Genomic DNA, 18,412 nt, shown 5'->3' with positions numbered 1-18,412 from the left:
AGGCAAAGAAAAGTGTATCCTTAAATTAGTTAACAAAAAGAAATAAGAATATTCTCAGCCTGGCTATTACTGCAAGGTCACTGCACTCCTCTGTACTTTATGTTACTCAAAATGGAGCTGCTGCATAATTTGAGAGGTTTTTCCTTACATATGAAGTTGAACCATCTCCAAATAGTTCCTGCTGAAGTTAATATCAAGTCATTCTTGTTTCCCACTCTCCCATTTTCCAATACACCACATTTCTGCACTGACAACTGGTAATTGCATGGCAGGATCCAAAACATTTTGGCAATAGATCACAAAACTCTTCAGGATGTAGGAGGAAACATGGGATTACTCAAGAAATGGGAACACATTATCCAGTTAACATGATCAGAAAATTAGCATTCAAAAAATCATTTACAGGTTTCAAGGTCAGTGCATTAGGAGGGACGCAATTGATGAAGTTTAGAACTGTTGTTTCATATTGTTGGAAAACTCCACCATGACACCACCCGCTCTTGTTCGGGTATTTATCCTGTCTGTGAGTTACTTCTGCCTTTGAACTGTGGAGCAAATCTCTGCAACATTCTTCCAGAAGTAAAACAGGGTCTGGTTCTGTAACACACACTGGTCTGTCACAAGTGGGCCCCACGAGCCAGGAGTTTCAGCAGTCCCTTTGGAAGTCTCACCTGTTCTTGGGTTTACACAGTACAGGTCAAATCCCATCCACTCCCCACCCCTGTACAGCCCCATTTAAATGCTTCCAATCCTACAAGAGTTCTGTCTGCAGAAACACCAGAACTGAGATGTCAGGAAATAAAGGACAGACAACAGCAGAAATAACATTTTTGTAGGTTTAGTGTTTGCAATTTGTTTTACAGCTTATAATGAAATACTGTTAAGAGATAGTCTACATTCATATGTTTCAGCCAAAATACAGTTTTAAAATCGTAAGGCACTTTAAGATGTCCTAAAACAAATGCTTATATAAAAATTCAACAAGAGAGCTGGATGAGAACCCTTTCTTACCCTTAGTGTTCTGGTCAGTAAATGATCAAGTCTCTAGTCAGGCAAGCAAGTGAAATAATCAATAGAAAGGTTTCCAAGACAGAGTTACTGCTGTATTAGTGTGCACTCTGGAGTAGTGTATTTGAAGTGTCTTCAGTTGGGGAGGGAGGGCATAGTGTGAATAAGATGCATTAAATAGTTCTTTGAACTGGGTAACAAAGATGCATTGCAAGGATTAAGTTTCATTACTTTCACTGGATTAAATTCCTTCCATTCATTATTGCCACCAAGAGTAAGGAACAAAAAGGAGTTGGCTCTCCCTTCCCTGCCCCCCAGTCCCATTATAATTCAACACAAGATTTCAAAGACTTAAAATGACCAGGACAGAAGCCCATGAAAAACTGCATCTGGCCACTTCAGAGTATGTTTAAATATTCATTACTGACTTCCTCAGGTCTCACCTCTTATTAAAGAAAGAGAAACATAAAAGAATTGGCAACTGTCTAAGTTGCTTCCCATCAAATTGATATTTTGCTTCTTTTTAACATGACCCCACTGTTGCCATCAAGTACCTGCATTCAGAGACACACCAGCAGCTCTCCCTGGCAGAGGCTTGGTGGGGCAGTGGACGAATGCAGGCAGGGCCCCAGGCCCCATATGGAAGAGGGAATGAGCAACTTTGCTTTACACACTCGTGTCTCAGCTTAAGAACAGCTTCAAAAGCTGCTCATGCTGGGCTGCTGCAGCAACAAGGGGACTGATACCAAAACACTGACTGAAGACTTCACTTGAAGATGCATCTTCAGGAGCTGAAATCTGCTAAAAACTGATAGAAAACAAACAGACAGTGGCAAAAACACTGCCTACTTCTCAGGGCCCCTGAAAAGGGGATGGTAGAAACTAGTGCCTATCATCCACCTGTGTATTTTCAAGTTGTGTCTCACCTACTTTATTGCCCAGTACATTTTCATGTCTTTGGGGGTGAACAATTGCTGCAAAACAACTCACAGGGACTCAATGTGTTAGGCACTAGAATATATATCCGCATCCCTAGTCTTCTCAAAACTACCTCAGAGAGAAAAAAAACTCAAACCCAGCCAACCAACAAACCAACCAACCAACCATTTGTTTTTCATACAAGTTCCTGATTGTTTTAAGTTCTGACTTATTTGAATTGCACTTTAAAGCCCAGCAGCAAAAAGAAAACTTGGTAGCTATATTCAGGAATATATATATGTATATATATATATAAAAATTTTAAGACACATTTTATCAAGTCTAAAAATGCATAGATATCAACTGCATAAGCTGTCAAGTTTTGACCTGGCTACAGTGAAGAATCTGTTAAAAAAAAAAGGATTACCCTAATAGACCATATAATATTTGGGCAGAAGTGGGATGCCTCTTCAGTTAGGAAAGACACTAAGTTAAGGATCAAGCTAAATTAGAACCAGCCACCACTGGTCTGAACTCATCACACACAGGTGCTACTGTGCAAGCAGGAACTCTGATGAAATCTAGCTTTGTGAAGTGAAAAAAAATATGACTTCAAGGCAGCTGCTGCTAAAGACAAGAAAGGAAGGTGGTACCTCATGGCCCTGAGCTCAAAAGATCTTGAGATCTCAACTTGTGTGGCTCGCTTTGCTGGCAGGAGAGTCAAGCTCTAGATCACTCAGTTGACTGCTACGGTTATACCAGCAGGCAAGTTAAAACTGTGGCTCTGGAATCATCTTACTGTCATCAGCATTGCTGTGCCTACGTTCACTTGGGACAGCAAGAAGCATCTGAAAGAGATGAACAAAGCAGGCCACTCACTGGTTGCATTTTTACTAACAGCATGCAGTTGGTTTCTCTCAAAACCTGTAGGTTCTTCTTCCCAAGCAAACCTCATAGAATGTGCTAAAGTGTCATCCAGTTGCTTGGCACATACACCTCATTGTGTCTTAAAAATATACTTAAAAAATTATTTGGAAAGGCATAGAGCACATGCAATTAATTCCTTGTGGATCAATGCACATAGGGAATCACATGTGTGTGTGGGAACTAAGTTGCAATGATTAACAATGGACAGGGTACTATTTTACTATCAGATAATTTCAAATTCCAGTTCTTTCCAAGGGAAACTGGGGAAATAAAGAGTTCTGTCAAGGAAATGCAAGGCAAGAAATTCAACTTGCTCACCAAGACAGACTGGAACATACAAAGTTTCACAGACCATGTTCTTCAGGTCACATGAAAGCAAAAATTGTAGTCTAATAAAAAAAAAAATCACTAAAGCTAGTTATAAAGAGCAGAATTATCAAAGTGCTTTAATACATAAAGTGTCAAACATAATTAAACAGGACCATTAACACAGAGCTGCCATAAGATGTTCAAACAGGTATATGTGTTTTCTGAATGCAGGAGAGAAGCACAGGTTTTTAAATTACCCTGCAGGGCCAAAGTGGGTTAAGAAAGTTTTTCTTGTTCATTTCAGCTTCTTAACATGATGGTTTTGCTCTGTTCATGCACTCAAAGGCACAGTTGGATTTGCTCTATCAGAAACTGCATCAAAAGGACTGTCTACCATGAAATATTAATAAAGGGGCAGCTCCCACTGAGTGAAGCACATAACAGCCTCATAAAGTAGATTTATAGATAGCTGTCAATTTGTAATATTAATTTTATAAGATATTTCTTGATGCTTAAAAATTCTGAGCTATTTTCTGCAGCTTTCTCTTAAACATAGTTTAAGATAACTGAGTATATTATTTGAACCATCAACAGACTGCCAAAGCTACTGACACGAGAGCAAATGCAAACAAATAAGGAAGACATTTCAAAAGCACCTTGTGCAAGAAGCTCAGATAACATGCCTTTGCCTCCCTACCAGCTCTTCCTCTTCTGTTAGGAATCAGGAAAAAAAGACATTCTCCACAGCACTTCTCTGGGTATTTCAATTCACTGAGCTGCTATGTACCTTAGGCCCATGGCCTTAAAGATGGAAAGTAACTCTACCAAGCAGAGCAGAGCAAACTGCACTGGGGAAATGTGGCTGTTTATAAACCAAAAATGTCAGTCAAGACCTTTCCTACAGTTCACAGCTATAAAAGCAGATTTGCTCCAGTAAGCTGAGACTCAAAAGTGTGATACAGAGCATCACATCTGGTCCCTTGCACAGGTCACAAGTCTGAAGTAATACCTATTATAACAGAACAACTTGTCTGTTTTCTGAAGGCACCACAGACAGCAACACTTCAGGTGTAATGGGAAGAGGAAGGAGGAGGAAAAATTACAAATATTGTTAGAAGGAGACACTAAGAGCAGCACAGTATAACAAGGGAGAAAAAAAGTGGCTCAGTTCTATGATGGCTATAACATCCGTAACAGTACAGAAACCCTACACCTCTAGGCAAAGGAAGAGCAACCAGAGTTTGGAAAAATCTAGTCCTGAATAAAAAAAATTTCAACTTTCATTTTCAGTGGATGGGTGTAAAATCTGTAACTGAGATCAAAGGAGACAGAAAGGAATCAAACTGCTATATAAAACACTGGGGTCCATACATACTCACATGGCATCATTAGCCTGTTTCTAATTTACCACAGTGTTAAAGGATCTGGACAGTCTCCTTTGCTCTGCAGGATGACTGAAGTCCAGTCAAGTTTCATATATTAAAATCCTTCTGAATCCGCCAGTGAGAACAAATCCCTCTCCCAGCCCATCTGAGGCAGGGGGGTGCCTCCCAGCCAGGAGACATTTCTAACAACCCCAGGCAACCTACAGGCAGCATGCTACAGAGTTAGATCTCCTAAGCAGCACTGCACCAAGCAAGTCCAGGCTTGCTAAGATGTTCTGTCCCTGCGTGGACTTGAGGACAATTTCTCATGAGCCCTTCAGACTGGTAGCTCATGCTTCACCATTCCATTATTGCTTTTCAAATCCATTTTCCTTCCTGTCTTCCCCTGCGGCCGCCCGTTATCCCAGAAGGACTTTCTGCATCCTGTGCGCGGCGACGCTGGCCTCATCCTCAGAGTCAGACTCGCTCTGGGAAGTGGAGCTCTGGGAGGCAGAGCTGAAGGGAGAGGAGCACTCTGGGGAGCACAGGTAGTGCATCAGCGGGAGCCGATACTTCCCACAGAAGTCAACGAACTTGATCTGCCTGACGCAGCTGTCGAAGTACACACCTGTGAGGGAGAGGGAAGAGAAAAGCGTGAGACTCTGTGCCCAGGCACCTGCCAGCTCCGCAGGGCTCTTGTGCCTGGAGCAGATGCCTTCAATTAGGATTTCACTGGCACTGCTCTGCACTGTATGTAGGAGCACAAGGGATACTGGTGGAAGGGAACAGACCAGGATATCTCTGAAAACGTGACATTTCTTTTCAGAGTAAAAAATTTCTGTAAAACTGTATTTGGTTGGTGACTCAGCACACTCTTCACATAAAGACACAGGGCAGTTACTTCCAAATAACACAGCAATTTCTTCTAACCATTAGGGAGAAAACTCAGGCTGGGAATTTGCAAACTTCTGAAACGTCAAATGAATTAATGCACTCAATTTTCAAACTTGTAAAACCTCTTCTACCAGCTAGTAAAAACACATTCACAAATAGACCTTCACAGCTCTACTTTTCTTCTGCTTGAGTGAAGCCACCATGCTGAGCTTGGATGCTACTTTCCATGGCAACAGTCTTGCTGTAACACACAATTATGTTCTCTTCCTGTCACAGCAAGTGATTTTAGACTCTGACATTTTCAGAAGTTTCCAGCGGTGTTTAAAGTCCTAGCTGGTCAGGAGAAAACTTTTCTCCTGCAGTGCTGGAGCAGTGCTGCAGTACTGTGCAAGTTCATACGGCATAGTGAAAAAGCACAAAAGCACTGTTATCCAAGCTGTGCAGAACTCTTAAAAAAAGAAACTTTTCTTTCCCTCCCAATATAAGTCCCAGCCCTTCCATCTTTGCTTATGGAGCATGCTTTGATATTGTCATGTAAGAAGATAACAGCTTGCATTATGACTGCAGGGTAGATACTAATTAATTATGTTTTTCCCCTTAGTCTTCCAAATGCTAAATATGCAGATCATTTACTCTGGTTAAAGATTAAGCATTGAGCCAGATTAAGCCCAAGCATTCCAGGCTGTTTTAACAAGCCCTCTCCTTCCAAGAACTGCAGGCTAGTGGTCCCAAGCTAGAGCTAAACGAGTTGCTGTTGGTAACTGCTAAGCACTAGAGCCACTCTCCTCTTTTCCATCCAGAAATGATGTTCACCATTCAGCAAGAGTGTGTGCAAAAGTTCTGCTGTCCATCACATGCTCTGAGCTATTTCAGGGCAAGTGGATCGGAAACTTCTGATCATAAAACCACAGTGGAGTGCTGGGATGAGCTACAAAGACTCTGACAGAAGTGCTGTCTTACATTCCCATGCAAATACAGTAAACTAGCACTGCAACTCTGAATACTGCTCCTAAATGAACAAAGCTCCTTAAAGCCAAGTTTCCAGGAGACCTGGAGCCAGGGAAATAAAGCCAGAATGTGGCTGCAGCGAGTAATACTTTGAACCTGAGTGAGCTTATAAAGTCACAGCAAGTCAGAGGGAAAGGCAGCCATAAGGTAAGAGCAGGAAGCAGAGCTGTAAAGGTGAACTTACCCCCACATTTAGGATTAGGGCAGTTGCTGGCCAAGCTCAGGTACCGAACAAGACTCTCTGGGAGATCGCTGGGAGTGTAGGGAATGTTGCGAGTTTTAATCGTGCGTCCAGCCAGCTCCTGCAGGCTCGGGGGATTGTAGGTCAGGTCACGCACAAAGCGCACCACCAGCGGGTTCCCACGCAAGCTCAGCTCGTCGAGGTGAACCAGGTTAAGGATCTCTCGGGGAAGGTAAGTCAGCAGGTTATTGTGCAGGCTAAGGGAACGCAGGGAATGCAGCCTAAGGATGAAGACGGATACTCTGTCAGGATGTGCAAGCAAAATTGCCCCACAGCTCCATTAAGCAGACCTAATTACTCTCCCAGCTCCCACCAATTTCTTTTTATTTGGCTTTTCCCCCTTTTAAAACATAAATTCATGCTACAAGAGCTGTTCTTCCTACAGTACACACAATGCATTAGAAAACTCGGCTCAGTACCAGAATACCTGCTAAAGAAACACAGTCTTAAACATGCTGTTATCCCTCTCAGTATTCCCCACACACACCCCCCAAAAAAGGTACAACAAAAGTGTACAAACGGAGTGTACACTTTCAGGGGACATAACGTTTCCTTGTACCCAGCACATGCATCAAGAACAGTCCCATGCAGTGCTCTGAATAAGTCACCTGCTCTGTCTCATGCATTAAAGATGATTGCTGGGAGGGAGCCAGCCCTGGAAAGCCCCATGTTTTCATTGCTTGCGGCTGCACCACCTCATGCTGATACCACCAGATCTGAAGGAGGTCAGGCCAGGCCAGCAGCGGCACAGGGGACAAGCTATTATTTTGCTTTTGGACGAGGCTTTCCCCTCTCAGGAAGCACAAAGCAATGCTCCAGCACAGGGCTCCTCCACATCCAGGGCTGCTCCCAATCTTGTACAAGTTACAAAACATTGTACTTTAAGAACAATCCCACTACACCATCAAATTCCAACTTGGAGAACTCCAGGCTGCCATTCAGTTTTTAGGATTACAGCTATACATCCCATCTTCATCTCCCATCTTAGGCTACACATACAGAACTGCAGTGTCCTCTTCCCCCCATTATAAACAGATAAAGCAGTAACCTAGCCAGTAGAACTGTGCTATAGGATTTACACACTCTGAGATCCTAAGGTAAGGAATGCCAAGGGAACACAGGGGGTGGTACAAGACAAAAGTACACACAAAAAGGTTTGGGTGAAAGGTAAAACCCACCCAGCATTCATTACTAATACAACAGTACCATTCTTACTTCTTAAGGTAGCAATTTATCTTTTCTGAGTTGCCCAGGTACTTTTCAGGGTCCTCTAAGCAAATCTGTCAGTTCACTGTAAGGTGCAATCTTGGTGATGGTTTTTTAACATTACCCTTTCATTGAGTTTTTCAGATAATATATTCATGGTCTGCCTGCAGTGCACCATGCCAAGGATGTTCTTTTTCAAAGCCAGTCACATTAACAACCTGAAGGACAAATAGGTCCTCCCAGGTACTTTTATCCACATGCACAGAAGTAAAAGTTCAAAGAGTTAATTACAGCTGGTGGCTGATGACAGTAAATACTCACTGTGCCAGCTGAGGTGGAATGCTCTGGATCTTGTTGTCACACAGAACTAGATACCTCAGAGAAGGCAGTTTTGCTAATTCAGGTGGAATTGCCGTAATGAAATTCCCTCCAAGGTATAGAAATTCTAAGCTGAAAAATAGAAGAGAAAAGAGTGCATTATTTCATTAATTTCAAGTTTCTTCTAACACCTGGGTTTTCACAGCTACTGCATTTCTTAAAGGAAACTGGCAGATGACTACCTATGAGATAATTTGCTGAGAGCAGGAAAAAAAGCTGAGTTGCACATCACAATTACAACAAAGCTGCTGTTTCACAATAGATAATGTTGAGATTTTGACCTCCAGACTCCTGCAGTCACTATTAAACGTGCAGGTAGGCACCAGACAACTGTGTATTCCTACACCAACCCCTTATGCAAAGCTCCTGCTCCTATTTCCAAGGATGTGCAGCCCGCAAACACAGGGTCTGCAGCACCTCCACAGATCCTGTGGCAGCCAGTGGGAGCTCTCAGTTCCAGCAGGAGTGAAGCACAAGCGCGGTGTCTCTCCCTGGAAATCCTGGCCCTGCACCATCACTAGCTGCTCTTTGTGGAATCATCTGACTCCACAGTGACTAACTGGAACCATTAGTGAGAGGCAGCCAGTCCCCCTTTGATACAATTCACATACCAACACCACAGCTGCAAGAGCACACAAGTGCACCTAAGTCACACAAGAACATGCACACCATTTCTCAGAGAGATTAATTTCACTACTCTGAAGTCATGAAGCCCAAACCAGAAACCATAGCTGGCCTTCACTGCGGTTTGGGCCCAAATAAAAGAATCACTGGATGTCCTGTGAAAACTCAGTGGATGGGACACAGGAACAGAGAGAGGCACTAGATCCCTTCTGCCAGGAGTGGCCAGTATGTGCTGTGCATCTCTGCCCTTCTAGGAAGAAAAATTGGCAAGCATTTATCTTTGACATAATAGCTTAAAGTTCCAATTCCACAGACTCAAATAGCTTTCTTTCCCTGTTCTCAGATGTCATGTGAAAGAGGAGCAAAGGCAGGCTCAGTTTGGGTACATCTTGCTAACCACAGTCCAGTCAAGATTTTTTCCCATGTTTGAAAAGGGTGGATTCTACAGTCCTGGTTCAGTACCTCCAGTACACACTCAGGCTGCCTAACTACAAAGCACCTTGGGTTTCTCTGATGCAGCAAGCATTGCCCACAGGCCAGGGAAAGTGAACTCATCCAGGCTCCATCAGCCTGTCTTTAAGTATAGGTTATAACTTCCTTGGAGTAGAAGACACCTTCATCTCACCCCAGCAACTGAGAAATGCTATGGATACAACTGGCACAGAAACACAGGAACAGAGCACCCAAAGGTCATGGTGGTCCACCCAGACAAGGTCTGAGCCCTGAAACTCTGTGCCACAGCATATGTGGAATGCAGAGAAGCTCCCCCATGAGACTTCCCCGGGAATGGAGCAGGAGAACAGCAGAGTGAGTCTATTTCACTCAGTTCTTGCAAGAAACTTGAACCCCAGAGATCCAATGACAGCATCTGCTTGGGCTACCAGAGGCCACTACTGCAGCACAAATGCACTTGCCTAACAGCAAGGACAGAATGACAGACCTTTGCAACAAACCACGAGATGCTTGCAGGGTTCAGCTTTCTCTGGATTCCCTTATATTCTTCAAGTGTGTCAAAGGCAAGCTAAATAATAGAAATTGGACAAAGGGGGCAGAAAATGAAGCCTTAAACTGAATTTGATTATATGGAAGGCAGTAACTGCAGACCAAGTGGGACAGCACATTTGGAGGTTACTCTGCAGGTGCAAGAAAGTGCACAGTGAAAAACCACACCAATTGCCACTGCTTCAAAGTAACCTTAACCTCTCTTCTACTCTGACAACCTGTATATTGAGAAGTGGGGGTAGGAGGAAGGCTGCTGAGCAGAGACCATGTCAAGGAGAGATTATTTTAAATTAACTTTTGATCCCCTAACAAAGCCCTGAGTTTTAACCAAAATTCCTCCTTCAAACCTCCATTATTTCCTGAGGTGGATTTAGGCTGCTTGGCTCTCATTGGGGACTTAACTGCTGAGTATACAATTCCATACAATTCCTAACTCCGTAACATTGCTGGAGTCCACACCAAAAGCTGTTGGGCAAGGGAATTCTAGCAATGTGGATTTCAATATTTAAACAAGGTTTAGATGTGTACAAGTTTGCACTTCCTAGGAAAAGTGAATAATTAACTCCTCATCCTTTGTGTTTGAGGACACTAATGCCTGTAAAGTGACATGGCATAAAAAAATGTAGGCACCTCCTACCAGGGAAGGAGAAGACGGCACAAGTTATACAGTAAAAATGTTTTGGGAATTCATTTCAAGGTACAAGATGCATATGTTTCAAGATCAGCCTACTGTACAAACAAAGTGTGCAAAAACACTGCCTACTAACTTCTTACAGCTTCAAACCTGTTCTTTGTAAAGTCTGTAATGAGAACACTCAGTGATACCAGGAAGGATAAAAGACCTAACATCAGAATACAAACTGTCTCTAACTAAAAACCCACTAAATAAGGCAACTCCTCCACTGGCAACAAAATGCTTCTTAAAAAATGTTTTCTTTTTACTCATCTTCTGAATCACCTGCTTGGGGTCAGTTGTCACGGGGCCCGTCAGTTGTCTCACGGGGCCCAGTCCGGTACAGCAAATTCAGAATTTCCACATCAACTTATGGTATTAATTAGATGATTAATTTATTAAAAAAACACAGGGAGGAGGTTTTGAAACTGCAAAGAAACTTATTTTAAACATGGGAAAGATATTCTTATAGCATTCCACTGAAACACTGCTCAGCGGGAAAACAATATCCATAATTCCCATCCCTGTAAGTACAATTTGCTAGGAAGAAGGATCTAGGCTGATGAAGGTGAAGGAATCAACAACAGCCATTTCTGCATCAAACTGAAGTGTCAAGAATTGCCTGAGCAAAGCTAATCATGACACAGGAAAGGATTTTCAAGAGGCATGACCCTTTTATCAAGAGCACTCACCACAGCACTGGAATGCAGTTTGTACCCAGCTCATCTGCTCATGGCCTAATATTCATGTCACACTCATCCTAAGCCTTTATCTGGAGGCAAAGGTGATGCTGGCTCTCGAGTTGTCCTGCTCAGGGCAGGGCAATTTGCTGCTCAGTAAGACAAGCAAAAGCACTGCTCAGCTCTGCCCTCTTCATACAAGAGCCCGCAGTAAGACAATCCACGATGTTCAGCCCAGGTTTTTCATGAGGGCGCACAGCAGGGGTGCACTGAGCTAGGTGAATGCTTCTAACCTTTCACACTTAGACCTAGTCCTTCTGACAATCATTAATCTGTACACTCATTTTGATCGATCAGCTAAGGTCTTGTGAACTGCTGTGTACACAGAGGTGGAACTGGATTTTTATCTGCACTTTCAAAAGTTCAGAATCCTCAAAAAGCCAGAGATCAATTATCATCAAACAAACATAAGCTCAGTTCCAATTTTTGAAGCTAGAATGAGTGATTTACTTCCAACCTGCCAGAGTTTCATGATGAAACTCATCTGAATGAGTTTCAAGAGGGGACAAACACTAACAAAATCAATCTCAACAGAATCTGAAAAAAACCCCAACAACCATGTGACAGAGTTACTAATGAGGGTTGAGACTTTCTCTCCTGCCTTTTTGCAATGTTGACAAATACACTAATAAAAGGCCAGAGTCCCTTTCAGCCTCACAGCCAGCAGCCCCCTGCTCAGCACAACCAGTCCTAATTGCTGCCACGAACAGCCAGCACGCTGAGTCCATCATGTGGTGCTCATCTCTAGCAGCGTATTTCACACCACTGGGCAGTAGGGTGCCAATGAAAATACTTTTACCTACTAGGAAATGAGTGGAGAAATGCTCAAACATCTATGATCAATTCACGTGGTGGCAGCAAAAAAGAGACTGTACCTTCTCACTTGAGTATGTCCTTGATATTTTCAGGTCATCATATAGCACAAATCAAGCCCAAAAGCCTCCAAACATTCAGTAAATAAGAACAGCCCCTCTGAGGACTAGAGGTATTTTTTATGCCCTATCAATTACCACAGCACTCCCATAGTCATATTTCAAGGGGATAATGTCTTCAGGCATAGGAGATACTCAAATTTTCAATCCACCCTGTTTCCCTACAGATGCTTCTTAGGATAAAATTTAACAGCTGACATCAAACAGATGCATCTAAATAGGTAATATTAAAAAAAAACCCAAACCAACAATGGTGCCTGAAATAGCTCCAGGTCTTTTTAAGATAAACTTTTTAGCAAGAAATTTCCAGGGCAGTTTTGAGGCTCATGCAAGGCAGGAATTTCAAAGCAGCCCACAACACACTCCTGTTAACCCTGTTCTACGATTTGCTAATTCCTGAGAGAACTGCATAGCCTTTGCTGACACGCAAATTTAAGATCAAACGGACGTCTGAACACTATTTGCAAAACGTTTGAAGAGGGGAAGAAGAAGGGAGACAGCAAGCAGATTTCCTAATGCTGTATCTTTATCAAAGCTCTGCTTGCCCTTTTTCCCACACTAACAGCCATCCTTTAAGCGTATGCTTGTCTAACATGCTTAATGCTACCCACGAATGAAAGCAAACGCTCTGCTTTTCTATGCATCTAAGCCTTTACACAAACCTCGCATGAATCCAGTTAGGCATTTGAGGGCTTTGATCCCAGCCCTCGCACAGCCAGGCTTTATTAGAGGAATACCAGCGAGAAGGAAAGGAACGTGCACGGGTCTTTTCCAAGCTCTGCCTGCTCCCGGTGCTCTACAGAGCATGAGAGTATTCACCAGAAGAGAACGACTAAACTCAAAATTCCCATGGGAGACTTGAAGTATCAGCTGCATTTCGCTAAGCCTTTGAGAATTATTCATTTTACAGGACACTTGCAGGACATTCCCCCAGGCCTGCATGCTGATCAGGGTAAGTCTTGCACCCTTTAAGCCAAAACTCACAGCTGCACCGTTAAGATCAGAGCCGTGTTTGACCAGATTTGCTCTACAAATTTTGTGCACAAGTAGATGGCCACATTTCTAACTCACCAGCTGTAATACACCTTGCCCCATAGTGCATCCCCAGTTGGCTCAGCAGAGAGAGGATATGCAGAACCAATGTGCAATGGGATCTCCCTGCAGATCACAGTTCAGGAGCTGCTGAGGGCTCTGAATTGAGTCTGAGAGAGAGTGACTGACCATAACATCTCCCACTGAAAACACAGCAAGGTCAGCACGGAGAACTACAGAGAAGATAACACTTGTGTCTGCCTATGCTAAGCTTGTATTTTATCTGGCAACGAACAGGAAAGCAATGCAAAGACGGCCACTCTCACATGTCTGCTGCATTCCTCACTCTAAATTCACAGCAAGAACCAACACTCAGGTCTTGCACTGTACTGACACACCAGCTGACAGTAACTGGGGATGCTGGGCATACAGAAGGACCTGGCATGGCCTCAACATGATCAAGAAAAAGCCCTCAGCAGGGTCAACACCTGTATTTCTCAGACACACATGAGGCTATTGCTGGTCACACTCAATGCTCACAGTGAAACTATGATGAAAGAGCACTGAATTTTCCTAATGGAAAACATGAAGCAGAGGTTATTCATCCCTGGTGCCAGCTTGCTAGGATCAGCATTGTCCTACTGCCATCACCAGAGCAACCATGATCATACACTTATGAAGCCATGCAAGGAAGCTTCAAGCATATTGGTGGTCCTTGCACAACAGCCTAGGAGATAACCAATAATCAGGAACACAGCACTCACTTTCCATGGAGGATCTTGCACTGCACACAAAACATTTGTGTGGGCAAGGATGGGGAAGATGGCTGAAGCCAGAAGGAGCAGGACATGACAGCAGCAGGACTGGCTGTGGTTCTTACCACCAAGTTCATTAACTTGCCAAGACATCAGGAACATGCCAGGGAACTTTGTGCACATCTGACCCAAATACAGCTTGTGTGAAGTGGTGGATTTATGATCTTCCTGTGTGTAATAACACACGGCACACACTTCCTGTTCCTGGACCTTCACATTTGTAGTCACCAGTATGTGCCTTCTCCTTTGGCAGCTCAGATCCATCAGCTTTTTATACTTTCAACTTTACCACATACACAGACTCTTTACCTGCTATATTCCTGGCCTTCACTGAAACTGACATGCTGTCCCTTCAAAAACTAAAATAGGAAACTATGGGGTGCAGTTATCAAGAGTATTTAAAAAAAAACCCAACTCATCACAGCTCAGACATTCCTTGAAAATCCAATAATCATTTCTAGATTTCTGCAACTCCAGTCTGCTCTATAATCAGTAATAAGAGCAAACGGGAAGCTCCCAGGGTCACAGTAAGAGGAGAACTGCTGGTCTCAGGAACTCCAGTAGCAGCAGGAGGAACTTGATCAGTAAGAGGGCTGCCCTGTGGTCTCAGAGCCCCTAAGATAAAAGAAAAAAATTCTTTTTTTGAGATAAAAAGAAATTTTTTGCACATGGAAAAAGGGTCAAGGTCTTGGCTTGTCAGCAACAGCAAGACTGGCATTTGCAGATTGAGCTGTGAGGTTAATAGAAGCCACAACACCAGGTCCCACCTCCAACTTGTAGAGCTCAGAAACTAACAGAGGACTCCATGTTGCTGTGCTGTAACAGCTGGCTCTGCTCTGTCCTTGCCCAGGCTCATTTTACCCACTTCCACAACAAGCACGCTCACACTGAGGACACCTCTCTTGTCAGCAGCTAGGAGCAGAGTCCGGCAGCAGTTTCTCTCCAGAATGTACTTTCTATGTTTTTGGGAAGGGTCACTGGTTATCTGAGTCCCAGTGAACAGATTCAGGAGTCCCTCTGGAGGAACAATACATTATAAAGTGTTGTTTTCTCACAGCACTAGCAAAGCTGTGTGCAGCTCCCTATCATTACTTAAACAGACCCAGATACTGAAGTCACTGATGCCAGAGTTCTAAAGAAGCTGACAATCCTGGTGGGGCACAGATTTGCTATCTTGAGCTAAAGTTCAATTATATTATGTTGACATGTTAGCAGAAGTTCAACGAGGTAGCAGTGGTGACGTGGGCAGCAGACAGAAGCTGTGTCTATGTGTAACTTTTCCACCTGACACGTCACTTTGCAATGATGAACAAACAGTTCAACAGCTTTGTCTGCATTTGCTCTATCCAAATTCTCCTTCTGGGGGTTCCAGCACGACCGGTCCAAGAAAAGCTGCAGGACAGGACAAGGAGCCCTGCTTCAGGGCAGGTCAGAGAACAAAGCAGAGTGACAGAGGTGCGGTGTGGAACACGGGTCACAGCCTGCTGGGGCACCACGTGTGGTGCTACACAGCTCAGTACCTTCCTGGGGACATCACAGAAGAAAAGCAGGGCTGAAGTTTGCTTTCTTGGGGAAAAAAAAGGAAAGAGAAAGAAAAAACCCACAACCCACAGAGACCATAGAAACAGCAGCAGGGAGCCTCTGACTCAGAGGTGGGAGCAACTATCAGATTCCAACCACATCTGGATGCTATCAGACACGCTATGGAGACAATGTGGATCACCTTCCTCATGCCCTCCTCCACTGGCCTCCTCTCCCTTGCCTCATTTCCTTTTTTATCCCTGAAGTATCTGTTCCCAGACAGAAAAAAAGCTAAGCTTCCTCTTCCTCATGACAGCCCCAGCCCAGGATGTATCATAACTCTGCAAAGGATATGGGCATTCTCCATTACTCAAGATGTCTCATAGCATCTCTCAGCCTAGAGAGCTTAACCCAGAATTGCTTCAAATCCTTAACAGGTGCATGCTATGCCACCTGGACAAAAGCCACAAACCCAAAAGCCATTGTATTATACTGCAGCAGACAAAACTTTTCCCCAACAGCACTCAAGCAGTTGTGGTATCTCCCACCTACACCCATGGGAGACATCACTCCGCACACAAAACATTCTGTGTTTCCACTGGATGCAGCTCCACTGAGCCATCAGAGTGAATCCTGGTATTTAGGGTCAAGGGTGCTGGAATTTGCCTAAGAGAGGCTGCCTCTGGCAAGCCCCTTGGCAAAGAGCTGGAGCAAACAAAGTTCAGATCCAAAGTCTTAGCAGAGAGCCACAGAGAGGCCAGCCTGAGGCTTGGGAATGCAGAACACACTGAGGTGCCTGTGTCACGTAAGCCACAAGAAGCATCCCACTTGCCCAGGAGGACACCAGGCTTCAGGAGTGCCCAGCCCAGGCCTATGCAGGCAGCCAATACCCTGTGCTGTGTAAGGCCTGTTCCCACCCCACTGATGTGGCAATTGCTGTGATTCAGCCCCAAGTTTCTGTAGGACGGGCCTGTGGTGGCCGGATACAGCCCCAGAGGCAGATGTACCACCGCACTGAGCACTGCCCGGGGCTCCACGCTTCGGGTCTGTCGGTATCTGTCAGATCTACACGAGCAGACGGGCCGAGAGAAACACCACAAAACCCCATCCAGGACAGCAGGCCCCAGTGGGACTGCAGCTGCATGGGTAGAAAGGCTCCATTGTTTGAACCAGCCACAAACACATCTTTATCCTCCTGAGCAACCCATCGTGCAGCCATGAGCTTGCAGGACACATGGCGTTTATCTCGCTGTCACCCAGAGACTTGCATGAGAGGAAAACCACGGAGAGCCTTCCTCTTGCCAACACTCACACCAACCACACCACCACCAGGAGAGTGGCCCTGCAGGGACTGGGCAGTGCCTCGAGTCACCCAGTTTGTGAGCATGGAAGGCCCATTGTCACCTGAAGAATAGACAGGATCGGTTGGGTTAGAAGGACCACAGCAGGTCATCTGCTCCAACCTCCCTACTCAAGCAGGGTCACCCTAGAGCACATGGAACAGAATTGTGTCCACTGGAACACCTTCAGTGAGGGAGACTTCACAATCACTCCGGGCAATCTGTTCCAGTGGTTGGTCACCCCCCATTAAAGTTCTCCCTCACGTTGAGGAGGAACTTCCTGTGCATCATCATTTTCTGCCCGCTGCCTCTTGTCCTATTGCTTGGCACCACCAAGAGCAGCCAGCCTTCATCCTCAATGCCCACCCTTTAGATACTTTTATACATATGCACGTGAATGAGGTAAAGAACGTCCTGGAGTTTTGGTAACCCAACATGATGAGGAGGAAGAGGCACGTGAGCGGCAGCAGTGCTTGGAGACACCTAAGGCTGGAGAGAACCGACCCCCTGAGGGGGAGCGTGGCAGAAAACCCGGCCGGGCTCGCCGAGGCTGTCCCTGTTCCCGCGGGGCCCGTCCCTCACCTGTGGAGCTCCTGGATGTCGGGGGGGATGCCGTGGAGCCGGTTGCCGCCGAGGCTGAGGCTGCGCAGCCCGCGGAGCTGCAGCACCGCGGGCGGCACCTCGGAGAAGCGGTTCCCGCTGAGGTTGAGGACGCGGAGGGAGCGGGCGAGCGGCGCCTGCTCCAGCCCCTTGGGCAGAGAGCCGGGCCCGCCGAGCCGGTTGTTCTTGGCCAGCAACGTGTGGAGGCACGGCAGGGACAGCAACTCCGTGCCCATCTCCGTCAGCCCCGTCCCGCTCACGTCCAGCACCTCCAGCGCCGGGAACCACTGCGACAGCCCGGCGGGCAGCGGGCCCGACAGCCGCCGCGGCGACAGCACCAGCCGCCGCGCCTCCGCGCTGCGCCGCGCCGACAGCTCCGCCGCCAGCGCCGGCTCGGACTCCGGCTCGGGTTCCGGCTCGGGCTCCGACTCCGGCTCCATCGCCAGCTCCAGTCCCGGCTCCAGCTCGGGGCTCTCCCCGCCAGCCACCGCCATCCCGCCCGCACCGACCGACGGCCCCGCGCGTCACCCCGCCCCGGCCCGCCCCGGAACCTGCATAGCCCCGCCGCCACCCCCTCGCGTCATGCTCGATCCCGGGCGCGCCGCCGGCCGAGGCCACAGCGGCCCCAGCGAGGCGAGCGCTCTTATGCAGGTTGCGGGGCACCTGCGGGTGGGCGGCGAAGGGAAAGGGAGCGTTCTGCGGCCCCGGAACGAGCACGGGAGGGCGGCGCGCAGGCGGGGTAGGAGGTGCCTCATGGCGGTGGCTTCCCGCGGGTCGCGGATGCCCCGGCTGCCCCCGCAGTCTGCACCCAGCGGGCCTGGCCTGCCGGGCTGATTAGGGACCGCCGGCTGGAAATGCGCCCTGCTCCCTGCCAAGTGTT

At 46.1% G+C, this 18,412-nt stretch overlaps 1 protein-coding gene across 1 annotated transcript; it reads right to left on the bottom strand.

Moving 5' to 3' along the window:
* Nucleotides 1–822: 822 nt before the first annotated feature.
* On the bottom strand, nt 823–18,049 carry LRRC58 (leucine rich repeat containing 58). Its single transcript, XM_041410981.1, has 4 exons — nt 17,515–18,049; nt 8,197–8,325; nt 6,613–6,890; nt 823–5,154 (listed from the first exon to the last, which is right to left on the bottom strand). Exons 1-4 carry the CDS (start codon nt 18,024–18,026, stop codon nt 4,946–4,948), a joined length of 1,128 nt encoding a protein of 375 aa, XP_041266915.1. The 5' UTR covers nt 18,027–18,049; the 3' UTR covers nt 823–4,945.
* Nucleotides 18,050–18,412: the final 363 nt, after the last annotated feature.

This window comes from Onychostruthus taczanowskii, unplaced genomic scaffold, assembly GCF_017590055.1.
Source record: "Onychostruthus taczanowskii isolate IOZ18803 unplaced genomic scaffold, ASM1759005v1 scaffold34, whole genome shotgun sequence".
In the NCBI taxonomy this organism is placed as follows: domain Eukaryota; kingdom Metazoa; phylum Chordata; class Aves; order Passeriformes; family Passeridae; genus Onychostruthus; species Onychostruthus taczanowskii.
This window is presented reverse-complemented; position numbering and strand designations above follow the sequence as displayed.